At 36.3% G+C, this 15,255-nt stretch overlaps 1 protein-coding gene across 3 annotated transcripts in view; it reads left to right on the top strand.

Moving 5' to 3' along the window:
• The window catches only part of Ddr2 (discoidin domain receptor tyrosine kinase 2), a 149,014-nt gene extending 135,631 nt beyond the window's left edge, over nt 1–13,383 (top strand). For all 3 annotated transcript variants that reach the window (XM_010611282.3, XM_010611280.3, XM_010611281.3), the window contains 2 exons: nt 2,386–2,535; nt 6,582–13,383. In XM_010611282.3, the coding sequence (XP_010609584.1) occupies nt 2,386–2,535; nt 6,582–6,716 (285 nt within the window). In that variant the 3' untranslated portion in view covers nt 6,717–13,383. The remainder of the gene's footprint in view (nt 1–2,385; nt 2,536–6,581) is intronic.
• The last annotated feature ends 1,872 nt before the right edge of the window (nt 13,384–15,255 follow it).

Below are 15,255 nucleotides of genomic sequence, written 5' to 3'. Positions count from 1 at the left end.
TAGCTAGTTGGGGTCCTATATGCCTCAGTTATCTGAATGTCAAGTTCTTCCCCTCTGTTTGGGAAGTTTTCTGTCATTAATTCTGTGAACAGATTTTTAAAGTCCTTTGTATTTTCTCCTGCTACTTCATGTATTCCTATCAGTCTTATGTTATTCTTCTTTGCATCATCTAGGAGTTGTTGGATCGATTTCTCATGATCTCTTACTGTTTTTAAGAGACCTCTCTTTTCATGGTTACTGACTAAAATCTTATCTTCTATATCTGAGAGTCTATCTTTGCATTCTTTTATTCTGTTGCATACACTTTCAATAGAGTTTTTAATTTCCTGGATATCTGTTTGAATCTGTTATAGATTCCATTTCTTTCCTATGTTGGGTGTTTATTTTTTCCATTTCTTTCTTATGCTGGGCCTTCATGGCTTCTATCATGGTCCTGAGCTCATCTATTTTTTTGTCAGTTTCTGCTCTAGAGTCTTGAATGGTGACTTCCATTTTGCTCACTATCTCTGTGGCTATCTGGGAAATTATTTTTGTTTTCAATTTTTCTAGAACCTGATTGATCTGTTTTGTTACTTCCTATGCTTTGAGTTCAGGGTGCCCCGGTGGTTCACTATCAGTCTTTTCATCCTCATTTGCCCTACTGTTTGCCATTGGTGAACTGGAAGTCTGTCCTTGTGTCTTGCTTAAGTGTTTCCTCATTTTAATTTTTGTTGTTGGACTGTCCTTGGTTTAATCTCTGGATTATCACCCAAATCTTCCTGATATAGTTGCACCCTGGCTTCTGTGTCTCTAACGACCCAAAGACATTCTCATCTTCATAACATCAGAGAAACAGCTCATCATATCAACCGCAATGCTTTATCCCAACTGTTACAATCAGCAACACATTAAGATCAAGCACAACTTGGACACTGACCACCTGTGGTAGTCACTCGTCTATCACCCTTAAATCATTTGAATGAAATTGAAATCAAGAAGCAGTTCAGAACATGTCTGCAGTGAACAAAATTTCAATATAGTGTATTTACCATTTAATGGCTCAGACAGAGCGAGGATGCAAGTCCCCTGGTCTCAGTTAGCTGATGGCTGAACCCCATGATGCTTACTGACCTCAGGCTGCAAGGCCCAGATTGAGTTACCCAACCTTCTGAATGGTTGAACTCCACAATGTTCTATTACAGGTTTCCTACGCCCTTTCTTTAAAGATGTTCAAAGTTGGGAACTCAGAAAAATACCCTTGATGACCACCTCTGCCTCTGCAGAGTGGGTCCAAAGACTGGCACAGTTAGGAGGTCTGAAAGTGAGGGGTGGGGGGGACTTATTGGAGTTCAGGGGTGCTCGCGCGGCTACCCTCCTGGCTTGAGCGATGGCAGCTGGGTCGGGAGCAGGCATGGCTCTCCTTCCTGCAGTGGATCGGGGCCCAAGCTACCTCCTGGCGCTTGAGCAATGGCCTAAAAATATATCTTAATAGTTGCATAATATTCCATTATGTGGCTGTGCCCTGTAATTTAATAATGTCTCTATAATTTGATATTTAAGTACTTTCCAATTTCCTAAAGTTTAGAATGATGTTGATATATACCAGGTTATAAAAATCCTCATTATGATCTTTTTCATCTAGGTATTGAGTTGTTATATTTTACCTATTTCTAATGTAATAACTGAGCATTTTCTAGTTAAAGGTATTGTACACTGTTAAGAGCTATATATAAGACTGAGATTCAAAGGCACTTGCTTCAAATTCCAGCTTTTCTATTACTAAATGGTCTTATTAACCAGGGTAATTTAGTCAGCCTTTCCTACCTCATTTTTCTTATCTAAGATATAACATCTATTTGTCAATGTCACTGTCTTTACCAAATTAAATATGTATTAGTATTAAATTCATGCTAACTGCATCTAAATCTCATTGCTGTCACTTATTAAAGTCTGTTTTTCAAGCTATCACTATCACTGACCTGGGAAATGAGAGTCCCACATTACAGAGGAATACTCTAGGGACTTAAATTAGGTTTTGCTATCTCTACTGTAAAAACAGTTGACTTCCCATTCCAACTTTGACTTTCCCAGGGACATCTTCCCAAGGCTACCTGAGAGCTAGGCTGACTTTCTAATACTCGGATGGAGAGTCTGATGGTTTATGGTGCCTTCCCTTCAGCTGTTGGCTCTCATCTCCAAGAAGCAGAACTAAGCTGAGATCATGAGATTTAGAATGACTTGCTTTTTGAAACTTCACATTCTCACTTCTAGGTCCTCCACCCAGATTTTGGCAGTTTCAGTATCCCTTACTCTTGGTAGGAGAAGGTCAATTAATTCTAGATTATGAGAACATAATATTTTTTGTGTGTGCAGTGATTCTGATTTTACTTTTCCATACTTACACAGGGCAAATTCACCACAGCCAGTGATGTGTGGGCCTTTGGGGTGACTCTGTGGGAGACTTTCACCTTTTGTCAAGAGCAACCGTATTCCCAGCTATCAGATGAACAGGTTATCGAGAATACTGGAGAGTTCTTCCGAGACCAAGGGAGACAGGTAAGAACTGTTGGGAGGAGATGGAAGTGGATTTGGGTGCTTATAGAAGAGGAAGAAAGAAAAGTTTTGACTTAGCAGGATAGACCTGAGCTGGATGACAGTCTTCTTTTGTCACTAACTTTCCAGATTATTCGAAAGACCAAAGTCATCCCGAGGTAGTCATATATTCTGTTTATTAATGGTTTCTACTCGTTGATTCTTGGAAAGCATGAAAGGTTTCAGGAAATAAAATCTTACCTCTTTGACCAATAGTTGTATCTATTTCTTGATTTAGATCATCTGGTTTGTCTTCCTCATTAAAAAGTATGTGTGTAAAGAGGAATAAGAAACTTATCAGCATTTGGTAAAGCCTTAAAAGCCAGGTATATTGGTGCACATCTGTAATCCCAGCACTCTGGGAGGCTGAGGCAGGAGAACTGCAAGTTTATAAACCAGCTCAGGCAACTTAGTGAGACTGTGTCTCAAATTAAAAATAACAGAAGGGCTGGGGATGTAGCTTAGTGCAAAGTTATGAAAAAAATCCCTAGTGTACCAATATGTCTAGACTTGAATGTGCAGAAATGGACAGGTGTATCCTGGACTTCATTTTCCTGGGAGGCACCTTTGGGTCAATTTAATGATGCTGCTCATGACTCAGGGAAAGCTGGATTCCTCAGATTTCATGGAATCCCAATTTCTAGACTTCTTAGGTAAGTTTTCTTTAGTTAGCTCAATTTTTAACATTTCCATGAGATCTGTTTTAAAACTTGCCAGTAACTAGTACATCACATTTTAATGTGCATTTCAAAGTGACCTGGTAACAGAATACTCAGATTGTGGCATCTCCAGCAGGAATATAATAATAGCTGGAGAAGGCTTTAGCAGAAAATAAAAAGTTGATTCTCTGTGGTTTAAATAGACCTAAGCAAACAAATGATAAGAGAATGACAAGAATAATGCATAATCTATTTTGTGAATGAGAGTGGGAACCTAGAATTTAATTTTATCTTGATATTGTGTTGGATATTTTGCTAGTAGGGGTTCTGAATTACATATTTTGGTTGTGATGCAATTGCCTTCTATAATAAAGGGCAAATGTACTTCTGTGTCCATGAAATAAGCAAACACATTAAGAAAAACATCTTACTTTATATTCTCCTGGACTAATACGTCCCAGCCACCGACCACAGTGACCCTTGAGAGAACACATTGCCAGTTAAAGATAGCGTGTTTAACTAGAAAATGCAATCGTATCTGCCATAATCATGGTTCAAAATTCAGTATATCCTAAACTTATAGGCAAAAGTAGGTATATTGCAAGCCTTGCAGTATTCCTCAATATATTCAGTGACTGAAATGCTAGAGGGAATTTTTATTATATTAAAAAGATTTTTGACCATCAAACGTACAACAAGGAAAGTCATGCCCTCCCAACCCTTTCATGTTCTCATTACTTTAAAAGTATTCTTTATATTATATAGTTTTTCTTACTTAGTACTAAAAAATTACATGCTAATGATTATATTATTAAATTTCAAAAGGAAACACTTTTTCTCATTTGATAGAAATTTTAGTTTCTACTAATTGCCAAGATTTTATCTTTCTTAGTTTTAGATAACTTTTTGAAAAGGGTGCAATGATTTTCCTTCTTCAGATGCTAGTGGTGCACCATATATAGGTTATGATTTTCAAATAGTAAAGTCAAATATTTGATTGAAGCCATGCCAAAGCCAAATATTACCTTTAGGTGCTAAGTAAAACTGTCATTTAGAAGCATAAATGCTACTAAATTTAATATATTAAACATACTAAATATGATTAAATATAATTTACTAAATTTGTATTTTATTACATTTTGCTTAATGTAATTGGTATTAAATTTATTGGTATTAAATTCAAATTTGGTATACAAATATTAAAAATTTGGCACTGGAGTGCAGGGACAGTAATATTTCAACATTATCAGTGTCTGGATTCTATGGTGACTAGACTAAGCAAGTGTTATATAACTAATTTTCTAGTGGCACTGCTAACCAGCAGATATGATAGAGAAGAAAAAATTTCAGTACCATAGAATCTAGAAAGAATTTTACACTTAGTATTGCTAGCTTAAGCAAATCTTACATTCTTTGTCTTCACTTGAAAATACTCAGTAGTCTACACAATAATTTAAAAATGTATTTGAAACTTTTCCTTTCAAATTTGTCTTAAGATGTGAACAATTCCCAGATGGTGCTTTTCTTGCATGCTTATAGTCTAAATGGAATTAAATACCCCCCCAAATACAATACAGTCTTAAAAGTTTATTTGTTTGATGTTATAAAAGGCAAACAAAATTCTATAGATGTAATATTAATTATTATGAAATATAGCTTCAATTACTTGACAAGTTTTAAGATTTTAAAAGGCAATTTTAATAACAAATTACTACTTTTATTGACATCTGTTGGCTCAAAGTACAAATATGTTTTTTAAATTATTTAATAAGCATCTCAAAAGGGCTTAACAGTTTTAATTTCCATCAATAATGTGTCTGTTATTCTGTACTTTATTTAATTGATAATATTTCTTTTGAATGCTTGGCATTTTACTGCCAGAGTACCCTGTAACATGCTGATAAGCTTGTCAGACTTCATTTGAGATTCCAATAGAAGTCAGAGATATTTACCTTTTTAATTTGTGAATATAGAGCTGATGGGCACAGGAAATGAGCAGACACTGAGTAAATCCTAGCTTCTCTGATGCATAATGCAGGATGGTGTTGGTATAGGGGGCAGGCAGGGCATCAGGAATTGATTGGTTAATGATTAACCAGCTGCAGATGTTGGATTCAGCAAAGGCAATTGACGGATTTCATTCAAAGAGCATGAGAAATTTAGTTATGATTCAGGTATATATCAATGTAAGGTGTAACCAAAATATACAGTGAATGTTTAAATTTAACAATTTTATTACAATTAAAGACACATTTCCATTTACCCCACTCAAAATACCCCATCCCCACTCTGAACACACTTATCACATTCTTCTTGCCACTTTCTGAAGCAGTTCTGGAAGTCCTGTTTGATGAATGTCTTCATGAATTGTGATAAAAAACTGTGAATGTGCTGCTATGTGCTATCCAATTGAATGGCAGACTATGAAAACATTCTTCAAGATCTGACACTGTGTAACTTCTGGCTCTTCTCTAAAGTAAAAATGACCATGAAAGGTAAACATTTTGAATCAGTTCAGGGCATTGAAGCCACAACATTGCAACCAATGACACTCACAAAAGAAGACTTCCAGAATTTCTTAAGAAAATGGCAAAAATGATAGGATAAGTGTGTTTGAAGTGAAGGGTAGTATTTTGAGGGCAATTAATAGCAGTGTGTCTTGTACTGTAATCAATTTTTAAAATTTAAAAATTCATTAAATATTTAGTATTCTGATCTCGAAAATGACCTGGGAGTCAACACAGTAATATCTTACTTGAAATAATCTGTAATTGCCAATTTCAGAGTAGAGACTTAATCTAGAATTCAGAGCAGGACTAGAGATAGGGTAAAAGCACTGACTTTGGGGCAGGCTACAATGCAGAAAGCTAATCTCTTCTATGTGGGACTAGTAAAGAAAGGGAAGCACAGAAAACATTATGGCTAGGGATTACATGGACACATCATGCACCCTAGTTTCTGCATCTAAGATTTTATTCCAGTCAAGAAACTGAAGCTATTAATGAACTTTCTATGAATACCATGCTCACCTAAGACAAACCTTCATATAGGAAGAATCAAACATGGTCTACCATGAAACATCTGTTCCCTTTTCACTTCAGTTTCATCTTTTACAAGAACACAGAGTCAAAAAATGCCCCATCAGAAGTCCTACTCCAGAGAACTGGAGAAAATAATGGGAATGCAGAAGGGACCGAAGTGATTCAGAATGGTTGTAAGAATGGACACAACACCCATGTCAGTAATCATGTCCAAGAACATGGAGTGGGGAAAATCTATGATGCAAATAGTGTTCTTCTTTCTTCCTCTACTTAATATTTTTCTTTCTCTTTTTAAATTTTGTTTCCAAAGACTTACCTCCCTCAGCCAGCCATTTGCCCTGACTCTGTGTATAAGCTGATGCTCAGCTGCTGGAGAAGAGATACCAAATACCGTCCCTCATTCCAAGAAATCCATCTTCTGCTCCTTCAACAAGGTGAAGAGTGATGTTGTCCACGCCTGCCAATGTCCTGATGGCCCCAGTTCTCCCCACAAGACCTACCACTCATCCACATCTAAGCCACTTCATCTGGACATTTAGTGGACCTGAGGGACAGAGGCTTGTTTGCTTTGCTCTCTCGCTGTCTCTGTCCCTCTCTTCCCTCACTGTACTATCCCACTCCTTACCACTGATTCATATATAATTTTTTTTTACATTAAATAGCTAAAAAAGAAAAAAAAATGCCTAGGACAAATAAAATGTAGTAAAAGAAATCTTACTTGATATAACAAGTGTTAGATAACAAAGGCTAGAAAATTCAGATAATTTATAAAGTTTAAATAGGCTTATGTTTATAAATGTGCAGATTTGACAATATTTTTTCCATGTCACCTTTTATAAAATATCTTAAAAAAAGGAAAATTTGAAGAATGCTAATATCTTGGGAAACATGAGATAAGGCATAGGGAAAGAATTGGTAGCCATGGAGAATCTGAAGACTCAGCATTCAACAACTAATCAAAGATGGTTTTGTGATTTGAACTCTGGTCATGTTGCACCGTATTTTTCCTTTCCTGTCAAAGTGTATGGCACATTCTTAAAGAGTCTGGTTCTTGGAATGGCTATTTTCTTCATTCAGGGGCAGGGATCAATATTGAAGTTCGCATGTGAAGCAGCAGGGATGTAGATAGGAAAGAATATCTGTTACAAGGCTGTAGGAAAGGGAATGGTAATTAGGACTCCTGCTTGGAAGAATTCTTGAATAGGTAGGGGATAAAGGAAAGGAATTCTGTGGAGGTTAACTGACAGATGTACTATTCATTTGTGAGGATCTTCTTTATTCTGTTCTGATATTTCCAAGTGTATATTTTAGTGAAATTTTGATTTTTTTAATCAGTAAAACCTGATTGTTTTGGTATCTTGATGGGAGGTCCTTTGGCCCTTCTTCCCCATATTTATAGCTTTTTTTTTTTTTGGTACCAGGGATCGAACTCATGACCTTGTGCTTATGAGGCAAGTGGTGGAATCACTGAACTAAATCCCTGGCCCCAGATCTATTGCTTTTAATCGATAAAATCTCTATGGGATACACGCACTGGGGGCTGAACTTCTCTGGCATAAATACCGAAAGGCCATTTATAGCAGGGAGTGAGATCTACTCTGAGTGTCCCCAAAAGGTTGATCTAGGACCAATAAGGGGAAACTGTAGGAAGACTTCTTAGGGAATACATAAACAGAGTCTGAACGTACAAATATGAACAGGCTTGCCCCTAAAGACAGGGAGTCCTTTGTTCCTGACAAGGGTCAGATATAGGCTGAAAAATTATGCAAGAAAGATGGAGGTTTTCAAACACAAGGCAAATGGCTGTGTGAGAAAATGTTTAATGTCCTTTAATCCTAAAACTCCTCAATTCCAACGTGGCATACTATGACCATCTACTGCTACTGCTCAGTGTACATGCTCTTGCTTATGATGTGATGTGACCAGCAGAAAACCAAGAGGCTCTGGTGTCAGAATTCATGGAAGTAATGCAGTACTGAGTAGGAGTCTCCTTAGAGCAGAATCTGAGCTTTGATCCTCCACAAATCTGCAGATTCAGTGGAAATCTGGAAAAGGGGACCCTTAATTTCCATTGAGGACAAACCAGAAAAGATTATATAGATAAGATTCCCAAAGAAATTGCTTTGACTGCTCAAGTCTGCTTGTATTGCTTTTCCATCCACCTTTTCCATAGTCTCTTGAGAATGCTAATGTTCCCCCACTCGGCCTACAATATAGCTACTGCTCCAGCCACAGCCTTAGCATAAATCTAAGTCCTTAAGGCTCATTTTGCAGATCATGTTCTGACTGTAGCAAACACCCTTTCTCCATGGATGTCCTATGGCTCTACACTTTAGTGTCTCCCAGGATTAACTTTGGAGAAATCATCAGTTTGCAAGGCAAGAAAATACTGGTTTGGGAACTTTGAACCTCTTTCTGCATCAAGGCAAGTGTACTGTCTTGGGCAAGTCACTTTGTTTCTCAGAATTTTGTTTCCTTATCTGTGAATTAAGAAAAGTGAAACAGAAGATCTTGCAGACTCTTCTAGTTCTAATATGCTCAGTATTTGCTGGAAAATAGATATGGATTTAGCAATTTTGTTATCTCCTGCTCTAAATATTGTGGCCACTAAAAAAGGTCCTGGGAAATGTAATAGTACTAGTAGTGACACTTGTATTTGTATATTGCTTTGTGGTTACCAGGTGTTTCCATTTACATTATCTCGTTTACTATGTTAAGAGTTAAGCATGTTCTCCTCCAAACTTGCCACACTCTGATTGCAATTGTTAGCTTCCTTAGAATTAGAAGCATCTGAAATCAAGATCTCTGGCCTGTTCTCTTTTATCCTTTGTGCCTCAGGAGGGATTAATCCAGATGACTTCTTATGCAGCAAGAGAAAAGAATATCATTTTGCTTTTGTCTATATCTCTCAATTTTTTACATTTTAGGCTTCTGTTCCAACTCGCTGTATTCAATGATCTCATATTTTGAAATCATGGTTAGATTGGGATTAGAATATCTGGATTTTTCTGAGTTTGAGTCACAGAAGTAATTTTTTTAGGTGACTGTTAAATGTGTATTGTCATATACAGGAATCTTCTGTGGGTGAAGAAGGCTTTATCTTATGCCCCTGAGCCCTTTGTATTTTAGACATAGGCTTAACTTCTAATCAAGTCATACTTGTAGAGTTTAGCAGCATAAATTTGAGTGACCTAACAGAGTAAGTGGGAAAATCTTAGTACGTAGAATTTAAAAGTAGCTCAAAGTGAAATTAAAGGAATGGAACTAGGATTTGTTTGGAAAAGAAGGTAGGAAAATTGATGAGAAACTGTGGGGCTTTTTTGATTTTTGCAGTAAATTATCCTCTTCATGATATATGTAAATCATTTTATGTCACCCTGTGTTTTAAGATTATCAGATCTGAATTTATACTTTTGCTGGTCAATGGTTAGATCCAAATGTTGACATATACATCACATATGTGATCAGGCATTAAAAGAAGTGCCCTAAGGGAGCTTGTGATTTTAAAGCTATGGAAAAAAATCACACAAGGGTGTTTAGGGGTGTGTAACAAAGAGAGTTTTGTGCAAGTGGGTAAAAAATGAAGTGGATATGTGAACGTGTGCATGTGTAGATGGAGAGGTTGGAGAAAGCCAGAAAGGAGGCTCCAAGAGGAGAGGCAGTGAGAATGCTTGGGAAGGGAAGATGTGTCCAGCTTAAGCAAGGTGGAAACCAGCAACTTGGATCTGATGAACTCCATGGTGGAGCATAAAGGCGAGACTCTCTGAAGAGAGCTCTGAGAGAAGCTAGAAAAAGTAAGTGACTTGAAGATTGTATTGAGAAGTATTGAGGTGGACATGGAGATCTAGAGGTAGGGAGTTTCTGGTACTTTCTGAATCTTTGTGCTTCTTTCTCTTGTTTTTGCTAATGAAACCCATTTTCAATAATGGCTGCAGGTAGGCATATGGAAACAATGAGCATCAGTTAGACAAAACTAAATCATTTGTGATATCTACACAAAGGATATGCACCATATTGGAAATGTGCTTTTCAGTTCCATCCAGACTTCCCACAAGAAAGGCATGATGTGGGTGGGGATGTGTTTTGACTAAAAAAGAACAGAAGGAAGGGAGTGTCTCAATGAGGGAAAGGGAAGATGTGCCGAGGAAATACACTAAAACAGAATAGCATCTCTTTTACCCAAAACTACAAAAATGAAGAGAATGACAATATATAGCCATTAAGTCTTTGATCCTCAGCTGAATTCATAGACATAGAACTTGCTATCTTAGTCTTTTCCGTGAGACCTCTATCCTCTGGAAGTGCATATGGTAGGTCCCTAATGTTTCTGGACCACGTCAATCCTGATCTACTCTGGGAAATCCTTCTGGATTGAAATTTCACATTTTTATACAAACAGATGAATGTCATTGCCACTTGGTAACTTACCTGGAGTGCTGAATTAGAAGTGAAAAAGATGGGGGTGATTAATGAGGATTCAATTTCTGGTATTTTGAGTTCCCTGCTCCAATAAGCTGCTCCAATTAGCTGCAATTTTTAGTGGCAGAAAATAATATTTATTTAGTTACTGTATCTTTTTTGAAAACTTATCTTAAAATAATTTAAGACTCACAGGAAGTTAAAAAATTACAAAGTGGTCTTACCCTAGATCCAGTGTTCCCTTGTCAATAGTATTTTACAGTCCATTTTAAACTATGGAAACAAGAGTTCACTTTGAACCATTTTTCAAAACCAGGAAATTGACACTGGTGTACTACTACTAACTAAACTACAGACCTTATCTGATGTCATTAGTTTTTCCACATGTTCTCATTTAATTGATAGATTCTTTTTTTTGCTGATTTGTAACCTGGCATTGCTTAGATGAAACATGAAAGACATGATTTGGATAGAATTAAACAAAATTTGAAATAATGTTCAAGAGAACAAATTAATGTGCTCATTTATCAATGAGCCATATCATGCCTAACCTGGTTCCAAATTTTAAGGTTAGTTTGTTTGGATCTGAAACAATCCAAGGACAAAATAGATCCAAGAACAATACAAAAGCAATAAGACCTATGCATAGCTTATTGAGTAGAGAGCAGATCCAGAAAGAAAATCTAGGTAATGTGGTTCCCTCAGTTCGTACAGGTGAGTAGGATTTTCACTAGTGCTAAGGAGAACACTTTAGAGTGAACCAGTGTTTTAGCCAAGAGTTGGGTTGCAATTATTTAACAGCACCAGTACAGCTTATGAAAGGAACAGAATACAATGGTATAGATCCCTGATGTGTGTGATGAAACACCTTTTTCAGAGTAGACAGAAGTTTCATAAATATCTATTCTTAATTAGAATAGCAATCACATTTGTCGAAATTAAATGCAAACAGCCCCAAAATGGGGAAAGTTGAAACTATGATTCTGTAGATTATGGCCTTAAACTTTGTGATCGCCATTTTTAAGCTGCCCTAATCAAGATTATAATAATATGTCTTGTAAAGTTCTGAGGACATTTGTAAACACTTGCTGAATATTTTGTGAATGTTTTTTGAATGAATAAAATATGGATATGTTATCTAGCAAGGATGAACCTAGGAGAATTGATTTACTTTAACATTGATGGTTTATTTTGAAATAAGAAACAATGCCCAGACCTCTAAGTAGGTGCAGTGTATCCTCCATTTGGATACTTGGTGATGAGAAAATTGATCAGTGGAAATGATTTATCCTTTGTGGTATTTAAACAGTACTGCAAGGTATCTTAATAGGACATAAGATCAAAAACAGTCCAGTCTCTGGCTATAAACCCAGCACATTTGATATACACTTTTTAGTTTTTCCTGTAGATGTCTTGTCTACAACTTTACAGACCTCTTATGGAAAAGGGATCTGAATCCCAAAGTAGCTCATGCTCATGTCCAGGAAGAATTTTTAAAAAGACACACACACACACACACACACACACACACACACACACACACACACACACACTACAGAGTCATTTTCCAAAAGAGAGGCTTGGAAATAATGGAAAGTTGTAAAGATTCTTGCAAGCACACAAAGTTTCTAATTTAGCCTATTTTAATAGTTATTTACTATTGATGCTATCTTACTTGTCTCCTGTTTTCTGCTGGTGACTTTTTTTGAGGACTGAGTTTCTGCAGCTGTGTGGTACACTCTATGATTAGGAAGCATCTGGGCTTTTTTTGTAGGATAATGGGTAAATAGAAAATGGATTTAATTTCTGCTAAAAACTATCATAGACATTCCAAAAGAGAATATGTAAAATTTTTCTGTATTAGAAAAACAAACATGCTACCAAATGTATATTTTCTTTTCTTTATTTATTCTCTGTAAGTCTGTCAGATGATAAATTGTAAATAACAATGATTAAAGAATCATGCTACTGATGGATACTTCTCTGTGTAAATAGCTCCTGTTCTCAGCTTTGTTACCTTTCTTCCTTGTATCATTTTTGGAGAAAGGATAGGATGTGAAGACACAGCTGTGGGTATATATGTGAGGTGGATGCCTGTTTGTTGATATATCGAATGGTGGTTATTTAAGCAGTCTCCTAATATATTCACTCACTGTTAATTGGAAGAAAAACATTTTGGTCTCCAACATTGTAAAGACGGATTTTATGTTCTCACATTAATTGGTTCAGTTCTGGGAAATCAGTCCAGAGTTAAATGGGGATCCTTATCACTATTGTTGCAGAGTTATCTTGTTTGATATACATAAATTCCTGCTAAATCCAGACATGATCTGTCTCAGACTCTCTACACATGTACAAACCAAGAAGAAATGCACAGCCAGTATATGAACTCCACAATAGAGATTAGGATGAAATCACTCAAAAGAATACATTTTACCTGATGAAGTTCATATTTCAACTCAGATTAACTTGGTTTTCTGAGTAAGATAGCACATTTCTTTCAGCAATGGTCATGGTAGGTAAGGAATGGACAGAAATTCTAAAGAACAAGAGGGCTCATGATTGCTCATAGACTCTGCAGTGTCTGGTTTGGTTTTAGGGATTCAGGTTACAGAGTGATGGGAGGGGCAATGGGGCAGAGGTTTGAAAAATGTACAATTCTATTGTCAACACCCATTGCCAAGGTTTAAACATAAGGCTGAATAACATATATTTAATATATATATATATATAGATATAATCTATAGATATATCAGTGTATAACATATAAAAATATACATGGTGTGAACATTTAAATTAAAAGTACAATTTATTACAGTAAAAGATACATTACTATTAATTCCCTTCAGAATACTCCCCCTCACTTCAAACACACTTATCCCATTGATTTTGTGACTTTCTGAAGCAGTCCTTGACATCCTCTTTTGTGAGTGTCTTTTCACAGCTGCCTCAATGTCTTGAATCAGTTGAAAAGTTTTATAGCAATTTCTGCTAAAAAAAATATTCTGGTGTGTCCTCATCTACCTTTTCCATTAGATTTGGTGCTTTGCAACTTCTGCCTATTCCCCAAAATCAAAATGCGTATGAAAGGTAAACGTTTGGAAACCATTCAGGACATCAGAAATCTATCACAGTATAACTAAAGAAAACACTCATGAAAGCTTCCTAGAACTACTTCAGAAAGTGGCAAGAATGATACGCTGTGTATTCAAAGTAAAGAAGATTAATGGCAGTATGTCTTAGTGTAATACATTTTAAAAAATTATTTGCCATATTTTTATCACACTGCATAAAAGAATGTATGTGTACAGACATGCTATGCATGTATCTGAATATATAAATTGTTAATAAGGAAGATTATATCTGCTCTTATTTAACTAGTAGATAGAGACTATCTTTTGTTGTTTTTAGGACCAATAAACTGACATTTTCATTTATAATTTTATAATCATTTTATATTTGATTAAAAATGATATGTAATAATACCTCGGTTCGTGATCACTACTTTTCATGAACAATTTGGTTCACAAATGGGAGTGGTAGGCAAAATTTTGCTTTCATTCTCTAACTCTGCATAGGATGACAAACATGACTTTGGCTATCTTCCCCAGAATTGTGGAACCAAATAAGTTCATGAACTGAGGTACCACTATACTTATATCTGTAAATAATCCCTTATGTGGCTCTTGAATCCTATATGAGAATCCTATCAGCAACACATAACATTTTGCCATTTTATTTATGAATGGGCTAGTCTCACTCCAAAGGCAGTTTTAGGCCAATTTAAATGAGTTAAAGGGAAATGGATTAAAGTTATGAACAAGAGAAGCTTCATGGATTTACTGGCAGTTGTTCTGTTGCCTTTGTTTGCAAACTAGAGGCAAGTTAGTTCTAGAGAAATGTGTAAAGACCAAGGATAGAGCTCTGTTACTGGAGCAAAGGATACCTTTTACTCATCCTTGTTTATCTAAAGGACTGCTGCTGGTACTATAAGAGGAAACAGAAACTTGTTTCAGCACTTAAGGCAGAAGCAAATTTATTAAATGAAGTAGTAGATAGACATTCAAAAGTAGAGATGCTATTATTTACTATTCAGTTTGTCGGTGACAGACTGAGACAATGTGCGTGTTCTCCTGGTTTGAAAGAAAACTGAATGAGCCCTTGAACAACATAAACCTAAGATAGTTTGGGGTGATTAAAACAATTACACCTACCCATCCACCTCTGATTAAAAACATACAACAATTGTTACAGTACTATTAAATGACATGTGTTGAAAACAGTTATATTTTCCTTGTCTTTCTGGAACTCCTAACAGTTCAGTCTATCTTTCAGGTGTCAAAGCACTTTGAAAACACCAACTTCAGTTAAAAAAAGGAAGAAGAGGCCCAAACCTCCTTGCTCAGCCTGGATGGAAATCACCACAGGGGAGAACCTACTGGTCTTGCTCTGAAGTCTTCTGACCTTCCCTTAATTTACAGTCTATTCTACACTGGCTGTCATCCCAAGATTAGGGTAACCAGGACCTCTGGTGTCTAGGCTCTTCTCCTTTCTATGTAGAAATG

The sequence above is a fragment of the Fukomys damarensis genome, unplaced genomic scaffold, assembly GCF_012274545.1.
Source record: "Fukomys damarensis isolate Sample0158 unplaced genomic scaffold, DMR_v1.0_HiC HiC_scaffold_19, whole genome shotgun sequence".
Taxonomy (NCBI): domain Eukaryota; kingdom Metazoa; phylum Chordata; class Mammalia; order Rodentia; family Bathyergidae; genus Fukomys; species Fukomys damarensis.
Note: the sequence above shows the minus strand (reverse complement) of the source record. Positions and strands in the feature narration are given on the sequence as shown.